This window comes from Poromitra crassiceps (assembly GCF_964638095.1).
Source record: "Poromitra crassiceps genome assembly, chromosome: 17".
NCBI classification, from domain to species: Eukaryota; Metazoa; Chordata; class Actinopteri; order Beryciformes; family Melamphaidae; genus Poromitra; species Poromitra crassiceps.
In genome coordinates, this window is record NC_139635.1 from 33,735,147 (window position 1) to 33,758,367 (window position 23,221).

The 23,221-nt window shown below is 41.0% G+C and overlaps 1 protein-coding gene across 1 annotated transcript in view; it reads right to left on the minus strand.

Annotated features, from left to right (window-relative positions):
• LOC310791941 (macrophage mannose receptor 1-like) overlaps positions 1 to 21,235 on the minus strand; it is a 28,894-nt gene extending 7,659 nt beyond the window's left edge. The window contains exons 1-27 of the mRNA XM_083653623.1: positions 21,102 to 21,235; positions 20,289 to 20,645; positions 19,756 to 19,926; positions 19,292 to 19,447; positions 17,208 to 17,318; positions 15,432 to 15,569; positions 15,097 to 15,273; positions 14,384 to 14,535; positions 12,998 to 13,111; positions 12,568 to 12,683; positions 12,062 to 12,210; positions 11,775 to 11,974; positions 11,106 to 11,218; positions 10,639 to 10,711; positions 9,881 to 10,034; positions 8,907 to 8,945; positions 8,435 to 8,598; positions 8,171 to 8,232; positions 6,321 to 6,421; positions 6,028 to 6,170; positions 5,761 to 5,866; positions 5,254 to 5,381; positions 5,105 to 5,149; positions 4,258 to 4,360; positions 2,446 to 2,678; positions 1,470 to 1,635; positions 985 to 1,155 (exon numbers count right to left, since the gene is read on the minus strand). Of these exons, the coding sequence (XP_083509749.1) occupies positions 985 to 1,155; positions 1,470 to 1,635; positions 2,446 to 2,678; positions 4,258 to 4,360; positions 5,105 to 5,149; positions 5,254 to 5,381; positions 5,761 to 5,866; positions 6,028 to 6,170; positions 6,321 to 6,421; positions 8,171 to 8,232; positions 8,435 to 8,598; positions 8,907 to 8,945; positions 9,881 to 10,034; positions 10,639 to 10,711; positions 11,106 to 11,218; positions 11,775 to 11,974; positions 12,062 to 12,210; positions 12,568 to 12,683; positions 12,998 to 13,111; positions 14,384 to 14,535; positions 15,097 to 15,273; positions 15,432 to 15,569; positions 17,208 to 17,318; positions 19,292 to 19,447; positions 19,756 to 19,926; positions 20,289 to 20,645; positions 21,102 to 21,204 (3,745 nt within the window). The 5' untranslated portion in view covers positions 21,205 to 21,235. The remainder of the gene's footprint in view (positions 1 to 984; positions 1,156 to 1,469; positions 1,636 to 2,445; positions 2,679 to 4,257; positions 4,361 to 5,104; positions 5,150 to 5,253; positions 5,382 to 5,760; positions 5,867 to 6,027; positions 6,171 to 6,320; positions 6,422 to 8,170; positions 8,233 to 8,434; positions 8,599 to 8,906; positions 8,946 to 9,880; positions 10,035 to 10,638; positions 10,712 to 11,105; positions 11,219 to 11,774; positions 11,975 to 12,061; positions 12,211 to 12,567; positions 12,684 to 12,997; positions 13,112 to 14,383; positions 14,536 to 15,096; positions 15,274 to 15,431; positions 15,570 to 17,207; positions 17,319 to 19,291; positions 19,448 to 19,755; positions 19,927 to 20,288; positions 20,646 to 21,101) is intronic.
• Between the last annotated feature and the right edge of the window lie 1,986 nt (positions 21,236 to 23,221).

Genomic DNA, 23,221 nt, shown 5'->3' on the forward strand with positions numbered 1-23,221 from the left:
GCAGTGAATATGCCACTGTCTCTGACTTGTCTTATCACTATACTGCCTTATTGCTTGTTGTGTCTCTTGTTGTTTTTTTGCACTCATATGCCCTGTTATATTTGTACTATGTTGTAAACGGAGTCCACAGCACAAGAATTTCACACGTGATACTTGTACCATGGAGTGACAATAAAAATCTTGAATCTTGAATCTTGAAAACACGCTGCCACTTGGCCCCCACGGAGCTACATTCTAGGACTGACTTGCACACTATTTCGATCACAACAACGCCTAGGACGGACAAAAACGCTGCGGAGATCAGATCATAATTAATGTGAGGAGAGGGCTGCAGGTTAAAAAAAAACGAAATTCTCCTTTAAGTTAAGTTAAGTTATCCTTTATTTATCCCCTTGGGGAAATTCATCCTCTGCATTTGACCCATCCTCTACTAGGAACCTTCCTAGATCTAGGAGCAGTGGGCAGCCACTGTGCAGCGCCCGGGGACCAACTCCAGTTCTTTTGCCAGTACCTTGGTCAGGGGCACTGACAGGAGTATTAACCCTAACATACATGTCTTTCTTGATGGTGGGAGGAAACCGGAGCACCCGGAGAAAACCCACACGGACACGGGGAGAACATGCAAACTCCACACAGAAAGGACCTGGGACGGACCGGGGTTCGAACCCAGGACCTTCTTGCTGTGAGGCAACAGTGTTAACCACTGAGCCTGTCAATTTCATTAACAAGTCAATTGTTAATGAAATCCAAACTAAAGACAGATTACTCCGTTAAGCTGTAATAGACAACTTTGCACATGCATGCCTAATGCACTCCAAATCCTACTTGAAAAATGTGAACTTCACTACCCAGAAGTCATGTAATGTGACATCAGTAAACTGCACACAGCTAATTCATGTTTACCAATCCAGCCATCTAGTCTCTGATTGCTTTATACCAAAGGACACCAGACAGACAAAAAGGAAATATTGTAGAGTGCCATACCATGTCGTACACAGCTAGAAGCTGCATCTGCCCATTCAATTTCGTCTGTGATGAAGACATAGCAATGGCCCCTAAATGGTAGCCAGGCAAAGCTGCCTCTGTTGTACTCCATATCCAGCTCTTCGGGGCAAACTCCTGGGAAAGTGGTAGACTCATATGTTGGCACCACATCTGTGAGTGAGATAGATATAATAATAAACTTTCTTGGTATAGCACCTTTCTTAACCCATTGATACCTGATGCAGCATTTGTGTGCGTATCCCTTTAAGACCGCGAACCGCGTTAGATGGCAGACGCGGTCTGGCATCTATGGTGGCACATCAGGAGAAAGCCTTGGATTTGTAGTATTGACAATTAACTTATGAGTTTGAAACCTTCTGGTAGAGACCATATATAATCTGGCATTTATAATCACTTAAACTTGAATGATGTTGGCAAGTAACCTGACATTACATAACATTACATTGATCTGCTAATTGCCATACCTGTAGTTTTCACACAAACACTGTTCATGGTCCGATTGCAGAAAGCAGTCTTCCATTTTCCATCCACATCCAGGTACACACAGGGTCGATCACTACTCGGTTCACCTGAAGCCCAATTGACAAGGCTCAAGGGCCAGCCATCAATATACCTGAAATAACCGCCGGTCTGAAAGCAAGGATCAATCAAAATGCAATCAACTACAGAATATAAATGAAAATTGCCTGCTTCAAATTGTAATCATTAATAGCATAAAATTCAGCATAACATTGAAATTTAGGTTGTAATGTGATTATTTTAATTTGCTGTTTGATTTCCAAATAGATTCAAAAAGCCATTATGTCGCTAAATGAAGGAGCTATTCCATCTCCCAACTTGTAATTGATAATTGAATTGCAATTTCATCATGGCATAATTTTTACTCAAACAAGTAATTGTCTTTTTTTTTAAGTATCTGTAATCATAAAATGCCCTGTTTTTCCTGAGATATCAACTCTGAGATGTCAACTCTGAGATAATTATCTTGTTAATTCAGAAAAACAGGCGATTTCTTTTCTCAAGTGACGGCATTACGTTTCCGTAGCTTCTAGTTACCATTATTTCACACACAAAAATCAGGTGACTGTATTCCCATTGCTTGTATTCACTCACTTCCTTTTTGCTAATTATCATAGCTACCATCCTTTCACCCACTAAAAAGTGGATGAAAGGATCTCCCTTGTAATGGTTTGCTCCTGTGGGGCTAATTGACCAGAGACACATCAACACTGTCACATGAGGATTTCATGCTGTCATACTCTTACTAAATACTTGAAATAAAACGTGATAAAAGCCATGAAGTATATCAATAGATGATGATGATGATGAAAATGATGATGATGATTGTTATTATTCAGTTATTCCCAATTTTTCTGTAGCCAGTATGAGTTTATCAACATTTATAGAGGTTAGTCTTATGCACTATTGTGCCCTCTGTACCTCGGCTTTGTTCAGTCCAATCCACAGAGGAGCCTGGAGATTCATGGCCTGCAGCTCAACATAGGCCAATGTCCACTCATTTCGCAGGCTAGCCAGTTTGGCCTTATCAACTTCACATTGCTTCTTGGCATCATTCCAGGTCATATTTTTAGTCGCAACCTTAATGGAGTCATTAACCAGGTTGACATAGGTGTCAGGAGTTGTTAAATCTGGTGAGGCTCTGATACTTGGGTCTGTTGAGGGGAAGAGGAAAATCATCACAACAGTTTATCCAAATTCAAGAGTTATTTTTTATAACGGTGTCATTCATATTTTCCGTGAAGCTCAACTACAGTGATACAATTTGAACATTTCATTAAGATGTCATCATGTGTCATAACACTGTCAAATTAGTTTATAACTGTGTCATGAGTGTTTTCCTTGACCTCAACTACAGTGGTACAATTTGTTTCATTAAGTGTAATTACACTGGCTTGGTTAATGTCAAGTTGTCATAACAAAGACATTGACAGGTTATGTTGTCTTGGTTCATGTCAAGTTGCCATAACGAAGGCAACTCAAACTCAAACTATGTCAACATTGCATTAACAATGACATAATTTACCTAATGACACAATGTCATAAACATTCATAAACAGCCTGCTTCATATGCATGACAGGTGTCTGTTAATTGTCATGCACTCTCAAGTAAAGTGTTATCAAAATATGAAGACGACAATGTAAGACGAGCATTGTTTTTCCGACCGCGCTTTACACTTAATTGTAAGATTTTCTAATGGTCGTATAAGGGACTGTAGGGTCACTAACCTTGCATCACCAGGCTCTTCCCGAGGAGAAGAGCCTGGTACCCATTTCTTGTGAAAAACACCTCTTCCCTCTTTCCGATTCGAGTTGTGTAGGATAACTAGTCGCCACGAACAGGTGGCGATGCCATATTGCATCAATGTTTTGTTTTATGTAGTATGTAACCTTTTAACAGTTGTCACCTCGTGTTATCAGGCTCTAGCTAGCTAACGTTAGCTACACAGATGTTTTTTTTGGCATGCATGTACCCGGTAAACACCCCCCCCCCCCCTCCCGATATTTTAATCCCATTTTTATCCACCATTAGTGCTAATTTTTTATTTATTTATCCTGGTTGCTGCTCCACCCTCTGCCGATCTGGGGAGAGCCGGAACTGGCCTATGCTTCCTCCGAGACATGGGCAGTAGCCAGCCGCTTCTTTTCACCTGACAGGGGAAGCTTCACCGGTAGGACATAGCACGTGGGAGGATCACGCTATTCCAACGAGTTCCCCTCCCTCCAAACAGGCGCCCCGAACGACCGGAGGAGGCACCACTTCAGCGACCAGGATATTGCATGTTTTGGTGAGGGGGTGAACCCCCAGGGGGCATGGGGAGAACATGCAGACTCCACACAGAAAGACCCTTTTGACGAGCCCCACCCGGGCGGTGGGCACTCAGGCTGTCCAACTAGTCAGAGTGATTTCTCTCTACCAGCTGACCAGTTCAACCAGTCAGAGTGATTTCTCTGTACCAGCTGACCAGTTCAACCAGTCAGAGTGATTTCTCTCACCGACGACCCGATGCCGAATTGGCAGGAAAAGCCGCCGACAAAGGCGACTAGAGCCAACGGTGCGGGACATAACGCAAATAGTAGGGCGACAGATGCCAAAGACATGGCTGACGCCGTTTAAACGGCTGTATGTGTCTCAGGTTTAAGAAATACTGCAGGACAATATTAAATCTTTCTTGTCTGCAGTTGTAATTCACAGGACCTGTGTCAAAGAGAAAGGGCAGAAGATGAACTCACCAACGTTCCGAAGACAGACAAATCCATTTGTGTCATTGCAGGCCTTTATTGTCCATTTCCCAACCCCATAGGTGGGATTGCTGCTCATCACAACACAGTTTTCCTGGTGAGGGACACAGAGAATGGTTAGGAATTCGTTATGTTAAATGTTTAGGAAAAGCGGGGAAAGAGGTAATTTGCAACTGTGACAGACAGGGGTTAGTGTAATTTGGGCAGGATTTAGGGATATTTTATGGTTAGTGAATGAGCATGTCTCACATTGGACCTTTTGGTGCGTTTTAATAAATATTCATTCTCCCACAGGGAAAAAGAAAATACAAGTGTGTTCCCCCTTTAATCTCCGTAATGCCATTTATATGTACATGAATATTGCATAACCTCATGTCATTTAGAGCTGCACAGACCAGCAGCATACATAAGCGAGTAACATTCCCCAATTTCTTCTTCTGCTGCCCTACAGAAATGGCAGGTAATGTTATTTCCTTGTGGCCTTTAAATAACGTTAGTGGAATTATTTAACCCACAACTGTGTCGCAATTCTTCAGTGCATTGAATTGAACATTCACTGTGGCTCTGTACAGGATCTGTGCTTGTTCTCCTTTCAGTTAGCTGGGAAATCCATGACATCACATGACATCATAACCTTTTGTGTTCTCTGGTTTATAGCTGAGGGGGAGGATTCTTCATGTCAACAAATGCGTTGTGGTCTGTTCTAAGTCATTACAATATAGTTTCCCTGGTAACCAGCCCCAATGATGTCCCCAGTGATGACAACTGCGATTCAGAGACTGGATACCAGGCTAATATAGAGTGGTATTGAACTTAAAATCAAGTTTGAATATATTACCTCATTATATCTATGATAGAAAGATCCTTGACGCCGGCGGTTTTTCTGCAACAGAGAATCGGATGATCAGACATTTTTAGGCTATAATCACACTAAAAAGAAAATTCACTTCTCATCACAATACTGAATAATATATTTTCTCCACTTACATTAGAGCCCCAGTTGCTGTATCTCCTTGGTCGCCCATCAGTCCAGTAAAATTCATCACCTCTTAAACTATTCAAACCAATCCATAGGTCTGTAGTAGCTGCCACAGCAATTTTGGTGGTCAAAAATGCTACAAATTGAACATAATGCACATTTCATTAGACATCTTTGTGTGTGGATGTAATTATTTTCTTCTTCCTCCAGTTGTGGCTAATGTCCTCAAAATACAAGTGTTGCTTAGCACATTCAAGGGTTCTTTGGCTTGTTCCTGTACTCCTGCATGTGCAATGTAGAATCCTTTTTCAGACATTCTTGACAGAAATCCTTGTACTACATATATTTCTATCTTACATCACAATGAAATGAAAAGGTTCAACTTGTTAACTCATTTACCATGTCATAATACAATCCTATGTAACAGTAAATGCCAGAGAAATTAAAACATAATTTTATTGTATTTTTATACCAAAATTCCATCACAGGCCAATTAAAAAACAAATGAAACAAACCTTGCACACGCCTCGAGACAATAGAGGTTAATTTTCCTCCCATTGAAACGCATTGTCTCTTTGCGCCTTCCCATGTGTCTTGCCGGTTGGTAATGATGTTGTAACACTATTATTGACAAGAAATAAACTCCTGAAAAATACACTGAACACAGCCACCTATACATTGTCCTTATACAGTTAGCAGATTCCATTCCCATATGACAAAAACTAAAGGTACTGTATTCCCATTCCTTTCAATTACTTTGAAAGTTAATAGTGACCTCTGACCTTTGAGTCCAATGTTGACCAGTTGACTGGGCAGCCACCTTTAGGGGGCACTGTGGGGGCTGCAGTGCTGTTGACACGTGTGGAACCACCTCGCTTACAAATGAATTGGAACTCCCGCCCACAATTGAAATCACGCCAGAATCCTGTGAGCACATTTCAATTTAACATTCAATTCAATCTAAACAAATGCATACATTTTAGTTGTATTTATTTAAAAATAAACATATTTGAACATCGATCCAGGCTTAATGTTTTGTTAGATTTGTCGCATTCACATTCTATAGTTCACTTACCAGTATAGGATGTCATGCAAACACAATTTTCATCCATATTCTGAAAATTAGGTTGATCTTCATCCCACCTTTGAAACTGGACTGTAGAACCATCCATCCACCTTGCAACACAGACAAATCAGTTGTCTGTAAATGATACTAACTTGATGTTTAATTTGATCATTGTTGAAACTTTGATATAAAGCCATAATAAACTAATTGAAGACACATACTATAGGGCAGTTACAGTATAAAATAACCTACAAGTGAACAAGAGTGAAAATGTTTAAAAACAGTAGCATATGAAGTCAAATTAAAGCATTCAAATAGTGCTGCAGATAACCATAACAATTGTACATTTTGTGATAAAAGCATATCATTTGGTACACTTTTATTGAAAGGCATTCCAAAAAGAATTGTAGATGAAGCCATCATGAAATTTTGAATAAAAAAAAAATCGTTTTTTCTTCTTCTTTCTTCTTCTTTTTTGCGGCCACAGACTGGCAGCCTATGGACATTGTAACTGCAATACAGTTGTGTAGACTAGTCTGACAGCCTTTGGATGATCTTGGTGTGAAATCACACATTCAAATTTGGAACTTTGGAATGGCTCAGAAGCTTCCTTTTATCTCACAATTCAACACTCAAAATAAGTGATTGCCGTAACTGCCCAAATCTAACCTCTGGAATTGTGAGATAGAAGGAAGCTTCTGAGCAATTGTTCAAAAAATTTAATTCCTCCAAAAAAAAAAATTATGATTTGACACCAAGACCATCCATATCAGACTTGTCTACACAACTTTATTGCAGTTACAATTTCCATAGGCTGCCAGTCTGTGGCCGCAAAAAAAATAAAAAATCATGATGGCTCCATATCCAAACCAATTCTTTGTGCCAATGCCTTTGGCTGTAAGTGTACCAAATTATAAGCTTTTATCATACGCAAAATACACAATTGTTATGGAAGTTTTAAGCTGCACCATTAAAATGGCTTACAGTGGCAGCAATCTTCAGTTGGTGCTCCCAGCTGAAAGGCCTGAACTTTGTTACACCATAAGTGAAACGCTTTAGAGAAACATGATATCCAAACTGTTTATTAAGAGGTCCAATTGGTTTAAGTTATGTTACAGTATGTTAAAGGAGTTTCTGCATGCAGCAGCAGGAGCATTTTTCTCCGTGAGGTAAACCGAGAGAGAAGGTAATCACTGCCCATGTTCTTATATTACCGAGATTATTAATGATACAAAGTGGGTTGATTACCGGTAAAGCCATCCTTTAAGTCCCTAATCGGCAAAGGGAGGCATTGCCGATTTTCAGCCCACTTTGTATCATTACAATGCCAGTAATTATGCAGATGGGCAGCCTTTACCTTGTCTTCATGTTTTTCTGCACCGAGGGCTTCACAGTTTTACTCCTGCACTTCCGTGTTCAGAATGATGCAAAACGCATCTGGACATTCTGGACGCAGAAGTGAACATATACACAAAGTAAGCACTGTCCATCTCCTTTATATTACAGAGATTATAATGATACAAAGCAGGTAAAAAAATCGGCCATGCTTCCTTTAAGTTAAGTTCCCAGCTGGCAACTGATTGGTACTGTCTGATTGTGACTGTATCCAACAGAATTCTACTCAAAAACGTAATAATAATTAGACATTTTACATACAGTGCCCTTTACCACCACTACCACCCTTTCATAGCCATCAACATAATCAGGGTGACAATGAACCATGTACTGGACAACCTGTACTCAAAGTAACAACACAGAAAATGGCTTATTCAGCCTTATGTGTTCAGAGAAAATGTAACTAATGCTTAAAACTAAGACCTCTCATTGGCCCCCTCCTTTTTATTTCATTTTAAACTCACCACATTGATCCATCAAGATCCACTTTCAGGCCTATGTAATAAGAGGAGTAGCGTCTGGATATCTGGGACACACACACACACATGCACACACACACACACACACACACACACACACACATGCGCACACACACACACACACACACACACACACACACAGTAAGACCTAACTGTACATCATACTTTTTACATGTGCTGCTGATACTGTATGTGAATGTCGTAACTGTTGACCAATGCAAGTAATGTTCCTTAAATGTCAGTGCCTACCTGTTTCCATATAAAGACATTTTCTTCTTCACTGTTGATAACTGCCAAGTCCCCATGTCTCTGTTGACAGAAGTGACGAGCATCTTCCATGGCCATTCCCATTCTACTAATATAATACTGATTTTCTTTCCACACAAGCCAGCCGTCAGCAGTGACATTATTCGCTGCAAAAAGTTTAGAAGCGATTTTTTTTAGTGCAATGCATTCATTGTGTGTTCTGTTTGTGTTGTTATGTATTCTTTTACCATAATTATCTTATATCATTATTTGAATGTGTTATACCCTGTCTAAATAAAGGTCGGGGAACATGCAGTTCAAATTGAAGAAGTTCAAAGTGTGATGCCCACTACTACTGTGTCCTATGGAAGTGAAGTGTCCTTCAGCAAAACATTAAACTCAGTGCAAGTTGCTTTAGATATTTAAATGAGGAAACGTAAAAATGTATCAATGAGGTCATAGAGTGGCAACTCACCAGTGGCAGTGTCATTTGGAGGTGGCTTTGGAGTCACTCCTGTAACACAGCACATTGGTTGTTCAGACACATTTGTAGGTGCACTGCACACATCCGTTGCGATATACGGAAAATGGGCGTTTGGGTAGTGGAGAGGTAAAAGTGCTCGCTCTTATAGACACAATTGGCTACAGTATGTCTGCAGGTGGGAAGCCTTCTGTTGCCTGTTGGGGGGGGGAATAGCGTGATCCTCCAACGCGCTACGTGCTGCCAGTGAAACTCCTCACTGTCAGGTGAAAAGAAGCGGCTGCCGACGGCACATGTATCGGAGGAAGCATGTGCTAGTCTCCGGCTCTCCCCGGATTGGCAGAGGGGAATAGAGCTCGACAGTCACTTTGACTTTTCGATTCCGCCCCCACCCCCGCTTATTTTTGTTTTTGTTTTTTGCTCCAAGTGAAATGTTTTATGGTCACTCACAAATCAGTGGGTCGCTGGTGTTGACTTGGTTCCAGCCTTAAAACCCGTTCTATACGGATCGTTGGAAAAGTCTATGGAGGAAATTAATGGGGAATTCTCTTCCGGACCAGGAGACGTCACGTGTTAAGCTCTATTGGCCAAGTACAATTTTGGAGGGGGGAAAATCAGAAAAAATTTGTAAATGGGCGTTCTTAGCCATTTTTCCCATGGCTTTTATAATGTTAATACACACAAATAATAATTATCATATCGAATGATATGAAGAAGTATATTGTGATATAGATTTTAGGCATAATATCCAGCCTTACATTTAGTGTAATGCTTAGGTGATGAAAATACAAAAAGGAACAAATAAACCAACGAACGAAGGGGGGGGGGGGGGGGAATGTGGCTCGGGCCGAGCAATAATAATTGCCCTCTAGAAGCGTATGCCTTCACCTCTCTGGTAAAAAAAAAAAAAAAGTTTCTTGTACAGTAGCTGTGATGACCAAAATTTGCCCACATTTTCTCAACTGTACCTGCACGGATCTGACACATCCAGTCATTGTAACTCTCACAGTGCACATCATTCCAAGAACCTTCCACGTCCCAGCCAGACAATCTGATTTCAGCACAAGATTCCACATTATTTTTATTGTTTGGCTCTCCAGACTGCCAGTGTTGGAAATTTAGCTGTGAACAAAAAACAAAACAAAAATACAGTTTCTCAGCGTTTTATTTCAGCAATATTACATGAGCTGGAGTGCTGTATATCGCCACGGCTGCCATTCGGTCGTAGGCACGAGGCCGCAGCTCAAGTGCCAAAGATAATCACAGCCGTGACGATATTACACTAACAACAGCGCAACCTTGAGTGTGATATTGCTTTTATACAACAGTTGTACAGTATAATATAAACAAAGCTATTAATTGAATAACAATCACATTTTAAAGTAACAGATGACAACGTAACAACCGGTAAACTTGCTGCCTGCATTTAAGATTTCAGCTTACCGTTCCATTCAAATCCATATCATTGTCCCTAGGTGTGAATGCTGTCTGAACGCAGCCTAATCAAGGCTACATTTAGAACAGCTGTGAAGTGGAGCGATATACACAGAGTGAAGCGCCCGTGATGTTGGACTGAAATACCATCACGGCTGGAATGCCTCTTGTCCAATCAAATTGCTCGGTCAGAACTAACTGTTGTATAATATCAGTTTAATTACACTATAATAAACAAACTAAGAATGCAGGGTTCAACTTAGGTGTAAGATTTAAAAAGAAGGTAACTCACTGGGGATCCATCGCTCCATACGTAACCGGTGATTGGGTCAGGGGCACTAAGGCCAATCCAGGCTTTTCCATAGCTACAGTGTGCAAAATCAGATCAAGAATCAATCCAATAAAATAATCCAAACTTAATTTAAAATGTTAGTGGGTAGCTGTAATACAAGTTAGAATACTTGCACAAACATTTGTACAGAGCAATTGATGCCTTTAAGGCAATTGAGTTGCTTGGCAGCCCCAACTAGCAGCGAGCAATAACAGTTTTAATTTATGAAGTCTGAAGGCCTCCACCTCAGAAATCCTGTAATCATGATGTATGTCCGTTTTCTCTTGATTGAGCACTCGTTGGCTGATGTTTAAGAGGTTTTGTATTTTGTTCTTAAGTTTCTATTTGCCATTTTGTCATTTTGCCATGATCTCCACTGTTGCAGCTGCGATTTGTGATTTAAACTGAGAAAATGTGTTTTCCCATACCCTATCACTGCCTCAGTAACACTGTGGAAGCTGATCAGATCTCCTCCAATGGCCCTGCAGTAGTCCCTGGCCTCATACCAAGTCTTCTCAAATTCACGTGGTCCTGTAAAGAACTGAAAAACAAGGGAAGAGGTGTTGCCCTGATTAGGATGATTTTGGTACAGTACGGGTCACTTACTCTTAACCCCCCCCCAAAGTACAACTAAATATACAATGTTTCACTGTATTTACACTGTGTATGTGCATAATCTTTTATTTTTCAAAAGACTGTGCATGACTAGTAGCACAAGCATGTAGACATATTTTTTTGTGCCGTCATGGTGGCACATGGTACTGTATGTGGGACATTATGTTGTCATGGCGACATTTGTCTCTCTGTGTGTAGACACATTCTTGTGGAACAATACATCATATAAACTTAGCAGTTAGATCGCTGTACCCGCTGTAAAGTAGATGAGTGTGATCATGAGAACCTTGCTGCATAAATTTGCATATCAACGAGAAACATTTATTCTCTTCATCCTCTTATGTTGCATCCTGGTCATTATGGTACATTAGGTACAGTAGCTCAAGTGTCTCTTGTGTTATAGGAGATAGGCCTACAGGGTCAAATACTGTACATTTCATTTGTGTTCAACTGAGTTCAACCTTTATTTCTTGTGGCTGTACCTTGCCGCAGAAGCTCCTCATTCCCAATTCATTCCAGCCATTAGCGCACCTGGCAGGGGCAACAGTTGGTGGGACGGGGGTTAACACTGCCCCCTCTGCTAGGTGCTTGCAGATGTATTTCGACGTATTGGTGCAGGGCAGCACATCCCAGAGTCCGGCAAAAATCCCAGTTGTCATGGCAATACAGCCCTGTCGGTGTCCTTGCATTTTTGAGGGGGAAATTGGAAAATGTAAATGGTGAAGACTCAGATTCTACAAGACCTTATAAATGAAAAATGTCTCCATACCTGGCATTTCAGCATTCCAATGAGTAAATGTCACTGCGTTTCCGTTGGTCCACTCAAAGTTATATATGTTTTGCTGGTTTGAGAGCCCAAGCCAGAAGTACTTCTCTGGTCTCATCCCCACCAAGCTGACAAGGAATGCATTATCCACTCTGGAAATATTTACAACAGTTTATTTTATCTCTGGTTGCATCAAATCATCCTTTAAAAAATAGTATAATCACAAATATTTTCTTTTCCTATTGCCGTTTTGCCAATCCCAGTACAAACTTCTGATGCCTGGTAATTATGTATTTGTGTGTGTGTGTGTGTGTGTGTGTGTGTGTGTGTGTGTGTGTGTGTGTGTGTGTGTGTGTGTGTGTGTGTGTGTGTGTGTGTGTGTGTGTGTGTGTGTGTGCGTGTGCGTGCGTGCGTGCGTGCGTGCGTGCGTGCGTGCGTGCGTGCGTGTGTGCGCGTGTGCGTGCGTGTGTGCGTGTGCACGTGTGTGTGTGTGTGGGAAACGTTCTTACCCATTTGAAACATCAGCCAAGTAAGATTCTGAGCTCCTGCATCCATCTTTGGCTTCATCAAACGTCTTTGTCTCTGACCCTACGAAGTAACAGTAGGAGCCATGCCTTTTCCAACCCTGGAGTACAGGAAAACACAAGCACATCTTTGACCAGTGCCGATTAACGGAGTTCTACTTCAAACTAGGATTATCCAGTTTTTTAAAGTGTTATTTTGCCAACCAAAGATTTTAGTTACCCGCTGTCAATAGTTTGAAGATGCTTTGTTTGGAATGTTTATATCTATTTGAAATAGACATGCCTAACTAAGTAATAATGATCCAACTGAATTTCAAGGTTAAACATTCTTTCGGGTGGAAATCACGCAGCGCGAGAGTCCAGAGGTAGATGTGGCTCCTTTTATCGTATATTAAAAGAAGTCAAGCTCACTCACAGCCTTGCAGCCGATATCCACTGGTACTTCATCTCCAGAGGGTGTGGAGGCACTGCTCTTCATACAGATGAAGCCATGTCGCTCCTCACACGCACGGTCTGCCCAGTTCCCCTTCTACAAGAGAAAAGTATGATGTATATATATATATATATAATATATACACACACACACACACACACACACACGCGCGCGCACATGCACATGCACACGCACGCACACGCACACACACACACACACACACACACACACACACAGACACAGACACCCACACACACAATGTACTTGATGGACACAATGGTCACAATCAAAAGTCAATGCGAAATCTGTACACTCTTCAAAGATAGGTTACTACATAAATATAATAAAGTTTAGTATATTTATGTCTAGTGGAATCCTCTTATAGTGATCACGGTTATAGTGATCAACTCCCTTTGGATCAAAAACCTTGGTACAGAATAATTCCTATACAGATGCAATTTGCGTAATCAGGAGTTAGGTCTTCTCATACAGGAGAACAATGGAAAAAAGTGTTTAAAAGTACAGTAATTCTATATATAGTTGTTTTTTTTACTTACAAACGGCCAAAAATGAGCCAACGAACGAGATTTTAGCAGTGATACTTGGTGCATGTCTGTTTGGATATGGAGAGATTGCAGCATCTCTGTCTGTCTGTCTATGCAAGACCGCTGTGTTTGAAACAACTGCTGTATGTATTTTGAAAGTCAATCAAATTCAGTAAATAGCGAAGCTGTCCATTTCATTGTTATACTGTATTCATGTAGCTAATGATCATCCGCTTATAGTGATCAATTTGACCTCTCCCAAAGTGAACACTATGGGCCCTAACTTCGTACGGCGCTATCGTTTGCGCGCCTCTTATTGCTATCTTCCCTGTGTCTTAAGGTATCGTCTGCCTCCACCGTCCAGTTTTGCGCTGGGAGCTAAGCGCAGACACAGGTGTAGGCGTGGCCCAGGCGTGTCTGTGGGCCTCTCTAGCCTATCATCAGCCTCCCGCAAGTGTCATTTTGCACTCTGGCGAAGATACTGTTGCTATGTTCCGAGCGTAAACAGAGGTTTGGGCATTGCCCGTTTCAAAATAGGCGTTCCAGCACAATGTGTTAGAAAAAGGGGCCTTGGGTACTCTCAATTTTAACGCCACCAAATAGCTCTCTCTCTCACTCTGTCACTCGCTTGCACTCAGCAAGAAAGAAGCTGCTGTCACAGCTGCGGCCAACACGCCCACAATTAGGGCTTTGCCAGGCGCTATTCCAGCACAAAACGGTCGCTAACGCAAAATGACCGCCGTTGCGAAGATAGGGCCCTATAAGAGGAATCCACTACTATCTAATATCTTTGAAATTTTTGAAATGCTGCCCCTTACTGTACCTCTCCCCTGATGAGAACACAGTCTTCTTGGTCAGCGGAGGCACGCTTCCCAAACTCCCAGCTGGTGAAGGTGACTGTAGAGTGGTCACCCCAGTCATACAGCCCCTCTGTCCTCCTGTCATTCAGTCCAATCCACAGCTCATCACTGGTTGCTGCAGACACAGAGAAGATAATGCACCTTGTTTAATAACCCAGAAGCCATCAATTAATATATAGCCTAAATATTGAATTACAGATATTTTCATGCTCTGCGACTGCGTACTGGACTTACTAGAATTGTTTGGTATAATATTTTGACAAATGTAAAACTGCAGACATCTATACATCTGTCAGTAATGCAAATTGTTTATCCATTGTGATTTTAGCTGCGACCAGCAGCTCTATAATTCATTCAATTGGTTGGTCGGGCAGTCGGTCCAGGAAAAATTAGATGGCAGAAGCAGAGGGCTGAAATTTGACTTTGAGGTCAAGTGTGTGTGTGTGTGTGTGTGTGTGTGTGTTTTCTACGGCTTTGGGCGTGGTTCTCGCTTCTTGTTCAGTTCAGATTTGAGGAATTCTTTGGACCTCATATGAAATATGGAAAAAGATTCAGTATAGATTCAAAGAAGTTATTTTTTACAACCGACACCCTTCAATGACCCCAAAATAAGCTTTGTCTTGTGACGAAGTGGGAACTGTGAATATATCAACTTTTTTGCCCTGTTTCCTCATACCGAATCCAAGCTGAGAGATGACAAAGCTTTGGTCCTCCACACTGTGGATGCTCGCCAGCTCTCCTCCTTCTTTACGGCATTCAATCTGAGCATCAGTCCATGTTTTCTGAGCCCGTTGAAGATGGAAGCAGTGGCCATTGAAGGGGATCCAAGGGCTTGAACAAAATCCTGTCTCAACTGATAAAAAGAACAGAGAAACAGGGACTGAATGATCATCATTATTGTGAAAGTGTTATACCAAGAAACAATTCAGTAACACTGTAAACAAAAGATGACTGGTTGCAGAATAAAATAAAATAAAATAAATTAAAATAAAATAAAATCGACTACGTTACCATGAACAGGAGGTGGCAAGGGTCCTCCTTTGTAGCAGATGTACCCCAGCTTCTTGGAGCAAGCTGAACTTTGCCAGAAGTACTGTACACTGGAATCAACGATTGCACAGTTGTGTCCCGGATTAGGGAGTGGATTACCTAAAAACAGATGAGGATTTAACTTGCAGTTCTTACATCTACAACAAGGGGGAGCCCCGGCCTTAACATGATGTCCTACTGCGCCGTGTCATCAAGCATCCAGCGCGAAGGCCACCGCCCCTTTTACGGGGAAACCCACCACAGGAAAAGACTGTACAAGAACGCGAAAACACTTCAAACAAACTATTTAAAACGGGTTAATTTGATATACATATGCCGATGAGTTGCTGTGTCGGTAGCTTCATTGACAATGAATAAAAAAACTTGAATGTTTTCCTTAATAGAGTAGGAGTGATACGTCAATGTGGATGATGCATGTAACCTGGTGGAAACTCATCAGTGTGCTGGATACAGTGCTCATATAAGGAAAGTACTATTGCCGATGTATCTTGGTCATGGTGTCTTTGGGGTCATTTATAAACTAAATTAATTCTGTTCTTTTTCTATAGATTTTTTTGTACTGCTATTTTACATTGAAGTCATCGGCGAATGGCTTGTGTTTTCCCCTTAAAAGGGGCGCGGCCTTCACATTTTGCAAAGTACCCGGATGTGCTGGTCTGGTCTATAAACAAAAATGTTGGTTCACAAAATCAATGGCAAATCTCTGCCGCAATTTCTTGTCATCAGTTCTTCTGTGGTGTTTTATGGCAGTTGGCATCCTTTATGCTGCATTACTGCCTCCTGGATTTATCCATCCACTGTTTCCCTACTCAACTCCTTGCTGAACATCTTCCCCCTTCTCCCTGGCCAACTCCCAGGGGGACCTCCTTCGCATCCCCCCTCGGGCACTTCCTTCCCCCATTCCTCACGACCTTGGACCTCCGTTCTTCTTCTTCTGTGCCGTTTTATGGCAGTTGGCATCCTTTATGTTGCATTACCCGTCTCCGGATTTATCCATCCACTGTTTCCCTAGATTCTGTAAAACCCCATCTCTCATTGGACCTCCATTGGTACCACCACCACTCTCTCGCTTCAAAATCTGCCCATTCCCCTCCTTGACATCAGTGATGTCACTTGAGCAACTGTGATGTCATCAATGATGTCACTCAAGCAATTGTAATGTCATCAGTGATGTCACTTGAGCAATTGTGTGCCATGGACGGAAGGGCAGAGTGTAACCAGGCCGCCTTATTATATCAAGATATAAGTACTGTATATGTGATAAAAGTAAGGGAGGAAATAACAACACAAGAGGAAAATGTGTGAATTTGTGTGCTCCATAAGACTCTGCCTCAAAGGCAATGTTAACAAGTTGTTTTCAGCCTTTGTCTACTGTCCTATCTTCAGGAGGCTGTTGCTGTGCTAAAAGACTGCTTCTTGTTTGGTGCACAGTAGATGCTGGGTGGAGTTAGGAATACACACGCTCCCATTGCCTACTACAACTACTCTACTACAACTACTCTTGTACTGCTTGGTCAGTAAACTGCTGGACTGTAGCTTGGGTGTTGTTGGGGGCCTTGCTCAAGGGCACTCCAGCAGTACATGTGGGAAAGGTGAAGTACATAAACCACAAAAAGCACCATCTTGATCCAAAAGTTCACTATTCTAAAGTCAAAGATTCTTCAAGTTGACCGTTTCCTCAAACAAGAATGTAAAAAGCTGTTGGTGTATCTGAAACGTGCTGGAAGGGAACCTTACCGGCGTTCCATCTCAGGTACCGGAAGGGCCTCCCATCAGTCCACTGCCATCCATGTTCCTGGTCCAGGACCAGCCCAATCCACAGTCGATAGTTGTCTGCACCCAGCAGTGCTGTGTGTGTGTGTGTGTGTGTGTGTGTGCGTGCGTGCGTGCGCGTGCGTGCGTGCGTGCGTGTGCCGTGTGGTGTAGTGTGGTGTGGTTGAGACAGACAAGAAAAAGGGAAATGACAGTAAATAAATTGTTCTTCTTTTCTAATAGTCAGTCATAATAGTCAGTGTGATCATTGCACAAGAGGGTCGTATCCTGGTGCACATTAAATTTTGTCAACACAAAAAAGAGTGCAAAAAAATACACCATAGGTTAACGTGAGGATAACATCCAAGTGCACATTTACATGATAACATCCAAGTGCACATTTACATGAATTTATCAATACAAAAAAATGCAAAAATACACACACACACACACACACACACACACACACACAAAATAGCCCCAGAAATGCAAGGTATAATAGCTGTTTAACAGTGTTTGGGGTAGCCTAGTTGCTTTCCTTTTATAAGGCTACAGTATGACTTGTCCACCTTTATCAGCGTTTATGGAATTGCAACAACAACACTTTCTTGCCCATTCTGGTGGCCTGTAGTTGACACAAATCATTGTCACATAAGTGGAATGTCTTGGGGGATTCGAGTCTTGAAAATTCAATAGCCGTGAATGGCTGACTCATTCACTCACTCACTATTCCCCATGTAGTGTTTATCAATAGTGAACTATTTGGGGAACGATCAAACAAGTTTCGGACACTACCTCACTCTTCTTCTCCTTTGGTAAACACGGCGTCATTGCATTGTGGTATTATGGGAGAAAATGTAGGGTACATTCTCTGTTCACTAGAAATTGCAGTGCATTGTGGGTATTTTATAGTGGACTATATAGTGAATCAAATTAACGGTTGAGAATTTGGACACTAGTACAACATGGCCAACACACTATATAGTCCACAATTTCTGTCATAGGGACCGGTGTCAAACAGCTGCGAGTTTACAACCCTCAAACTACAGCAGATATATTATGGTCATTTTGTGCTGGCGGACAAGAAAATTATATTTATTGCACCTAGATAAAGCAGGACCTGTGGCTGTGACTAACCCCAACCGTCTCAAAGATGATCTTTCTGCAGAACTAACTTCTGTTGAAGGGCCAATAATATAGAGACTATGGATTAGAAATCCCCACCAAGCAATCTTATGTAAGAGCATATTCCTACTTTTAAAAACAACACGGAATATCTGGTATGTGTCAAACAAGAAAAGTGCATTTCAAAAGTGACACCTACCGTACTTTATGATTAAAGAGTAACTCAATGCCAAACCCAAATCTGTATAAAGCCTGACCTTTAATTGTAAGAAAGCATGCTACTGAAATTGGCATCTGCTAATGGCTGGCTGCCATAGCAAAGAACTGAACTTTATATTGCTTTAAAGGAACTAATATCTATACTGTTTATTAGAGGTTGAAGTGGTTTAAGTTATGTTATGTTAAGTGTTAAGTTAAGCTTAAGTAAAGTAAGTCTTTTCTTTTCTCTCTTTTTTTTGCACCAATTGAAGATTGCTGCATTGCTACAAGGGGATTTGGGGTTTAGTTAATCTTGAATGAAGAATTATTATGACCATAAATTTACAATATAATAATAATAATAATAATAATAATAATAATAATAATAATAATAATTATTATTATTATTATTATTATTATTATTATTATTATACAAATACATTGTTATACTTTGTAATAGACAGTATAACTAGAGATAGTAAGTCTTTTGGATCTGGATTTTTAGATTTTGTTTCCCCCCAAAATGGATGCATAACTTTTGAAATATCCTCTCGGTACAGTACAGTGCATGTATGACCATATTATGTGGTGCACTTACACTGTATAACCAAATGCCATATCCTTGGCTCATTGAACTTTACAGGACATTCATTTTACATCTGAAAGAAAATCTCTCTGTTGGGTCACGTTTAAAAATGCAAACTTGCTTCATCACTACAAGCAGATATCCACAGGGGGTGCTGTACCTGTGACGTAAGCCTGCTCGTGGGGATCGGTGATACTGAGCAGGGAGGCTCCTTGCTGCTTGCAGCTGGTCTGAGCTTCAGGCCAACTCAGAGCTGATTGTGGGTTGATCTGGTAATATTCCGCTGTTATAGGTTGTTTCTTCCAGTGTTCTGTGGCTGGGAAAAGTACAGTAGATACAGAAATATGGAAAAGCTCATTCTTCAGTCATTAAAACCTTTGATTTCCTCTCACCTAAAATGACCTTTATACCTTACTTTGCATTAGGCATCAAAGAGGTTGACTACATAGCGGTAGGTCATTCATCAGAGCAGCATTTTAGCTAATGGATGCTCTGAAGAATAATTAAACCGCCTGAAGACACAACTGTAAAATGTGTTCTCAGCTGACAACTACATCGGTTACTTGCGTCCAAATAATGTGCATGTGATTTCAATATGCTGAGGTCTTTCATATGCATACTCACAAAGAGTTGGGCAGTAGCCCCAGAGTTCATTATCATATTTTGTTTGAACTGCACACCAAGGACGCCTTGTCGAGGAGTCATATGTGGTGCAGTCTGCAAACCACCGGTCTTTATACTGGAAGGGAAACATACAAGGCCTGCCAGCTGCATTTCCTTCAATGGTGTAAAGTTCTAAAAGGGAAAATAGGAGATGAGTAGAAATGAGTATAATAGAAAGCTCTTTAATTGAAATAATAAGCCCTTTTAGAGGCTGTATGACAATCTACATCAAAATATGTGCCACTGACTAAATCATACTTTTGTTGTATCTTCTCCACGACATTGACTTGCTTGAGATACCATAGCCAATTAATATATCATGAGTGTGTTTCTTCCTGAATAAGTGCACATCACATTTTGTATCATGTAAACTAGTGACACAATTAGAAAAAGTTTCTCATATGGCCCCTCAGGAACAATAATTGCCCGCCCCTGGTAATCCAATCACCAAAATCAATCTGCGCATGTATTGTCTTTTTCAAGTGTTACTGTACCTCTGTATGTTCTTGTGCAAGCTCCACTGGATGTTCCTGAAATAGTGAGGTGGCTGTTTGGGCCTACTTCTCTGGAGAGAACGATGGAGTCCTCTGCTTTGAACTCTATGTAAAGCTGTTGGCCTTTGAGGGCAAGAACGGTTTCATTCTTGCATTCCCACTTTTGCAGATCACTGGTTTCATCACAATCAAACGTGGTGACTCCGCTCCCCACACTTTTCCCCTGGACTCCCAGGCACTTTTTGGTGATAGGACTGAAAAGTCGGTCACCAGTTGTCCAGCGCACTTCATAGCAGCGGGTTCCTCTTTTCACCAAACAAAAACCAGTGGCCTTGCTAGTGAGTGAGAAGGGTGAATCTGTGGAGAAAGATTATTCAAGCAATTAGTATAGGTAGGTACAGTATTTTTGTACCATTGTCTAGTACAAAATTAGATTTGCAACAGCCTAACACATGAAGGGTTACATTCCAAAATGATATACATTATGTTCATTTGGATAATAAATGTATCACTCAGTAGTTCAGTCTTGCAGTCCTACAATCCTCTTTGCTTGACTGTGGTATGCAGAGAAATGCAGAGCATCCTTCTTACAACTCAATACAGTCATATCATTGATGTTGTGCCAGTCTGTGCCCGGCCCATATTTAGATTTATTTTTTTATTTTTTGTATACGTCCTACTGTATAAGGACGAGATATCAATTCACACAAATAACTCACAAAATAAACTAAAAATCATCAAAACTATTGTCAACCAAGTAAAAAAAGGCCTCAAATACATGTCACACAAAAAAAGCTTTACGGCATACTGTACCATCTGAAGCCAAACACTGAGATGTTTGGATGAGGAGCACAAATGCAGCAACACTAATCCTCATGGTTAGCATTCTTCTGTTATGTCCTACACCAACAGACATTGTCCATGCCTTGCTAGCAGAGGACTTATTGGCTATGAGCATGTTCATGAAAGTGAGGGCATCTTAACAGCATTGACCCATCCTGTCACGTTTTTTCCCCTTCTTCAATGAAGAAGTATCATGTTACAAATTGACGTTGTTTCAACTTTTTTTTGTGAAGGCGGGGGGGTCAGGTGGTGGGGGGTTGAGGATGGATGACTGCCCACCCTCACTTCTCTCTGCAACCAAGTGCTGACCATGTGACAATTATGTGCCGTCTTTGTCTTTTTTCTTCTTCTTTTTTTACAATTGCATGCAAGTTGGACACCAGTGGATACTGCACACACGTGCACGCACGCACGCACACGCACACGCACACGCACACACACACACACACACACACACACACACACACACACACACACACACACACACACACACACACACGAGATGACTATACAATGGGGGCAGAAGGAAGTTCTGGTGTCACGCTCCAGCAAGTGGCCTCTGCAGTCCCAGTCAGATAGGAGGAGGAAATAGTAGAAATTTACCCAAAACATGACTCATCTGACTGACCTGAGGGAAATGTGGACAGAGGGGACTACAAAGATCAACTAAGGTCACCGATCAATCTCTCTGATCAAATCAGGTTCTGCTGATCTAATGTGTTAAGCCATATACGGTAGCCTACTTGCTATTCGAAACTTAATTTATATTCATTAACTCCGCCTGTGATTTGGCTTCTACGTTTTGCAAAGCCTGACTGGAGCACGTGAGCCAATTAGCTTAAACGAATCATATCTAGAAAATATCTTTTTGTTCTCTTCATGCTTTTTAAAGGTGCAATAAGTAATACTTTATCTCAATATACTGACTGCAATATACATGTATCTGAGGTTTGATAGTGCTGTTGATTGATTACTTCATCAATACGATTTCTGCTTTACTTCACAACAACAAAATGTTCAGTACCTCTCTTACAAAAGGAGCATACTTAGAAGTTGTATTCTATCAATTAGAAAAGTTGCAGCATTTCTCTGCTTCTTCCTTACCCTATATACACTATAAAAAAGTGTTTCAAGAGCACACACGTGCATGATCAAAACCATGATCTATATCAAGCTGCTGGAATTGGTCCAGTCTGAGTAAGAGACCATAAAACAATTATATTGCTTCCATCATCTACGTACAATCATACAGAGGGGCTAAAAGTCACTTATAAATCAATGGAGGCTACACAGGAAATGTTCAGATAGTATTAAGGACAAGCTTCCATGTCAGGTTATTAGACCAGGGTAGTGTCACACTGTTGCTGATGAAGCGAACATCTTGTGTCGCATGTAGCAATACAATATCCTGTTCTGGGGCGGACACATTTAGATCTTGTGGTCTACAGTTTGTCAATCCCAACTCTTCCTTTATTATGTATCATAGCATTCTGTAGTTTCACTTCCTCTTAAGTAATTCTCTGGCTCAGCCATGTGCTGAATGATTATTGTTATTATGATATTGTGATTTTTATTAGTACTAATCGTTATAGTATTAGTAGTAGTCGTAGTTGCACTAGTGTCAGTATTTTAGTCATTACATGTAGGCATTGCACCGATTCATTTCTTGCCAAACCTCATCTTTTTTCTCAGAAAGATAATTGCAATGAAAACCAACTAAATAGAACATTTATTTTCTAGGATTTACTTGTTATAATCTCACAGGTCAGACCATGACTGTAAATATAAGGGTCAGACCTTTTGCCCCATCACTGCACTCTCTTCATTGTTGTTGTCGTCATTAGATTACTGCACGTTGCAAGCCTTGGTGATTAATATGTGTGATTATTACAGTATATGGTGAGAGAAAAATCCACTTGTATGTCTTTTATCCATGGACTGTAAATATAGCTTTTATCTCAAAAAGTCCTTGATGCAATACCATTCAGGAAGTGTGGGGGGCAGTACGGACAGCGACGCACTGTGTTTACACTACTGCCCCCCACACTTCCTGAATGGTATTGCATCAAGAACTTTTTGAGATAAAATAC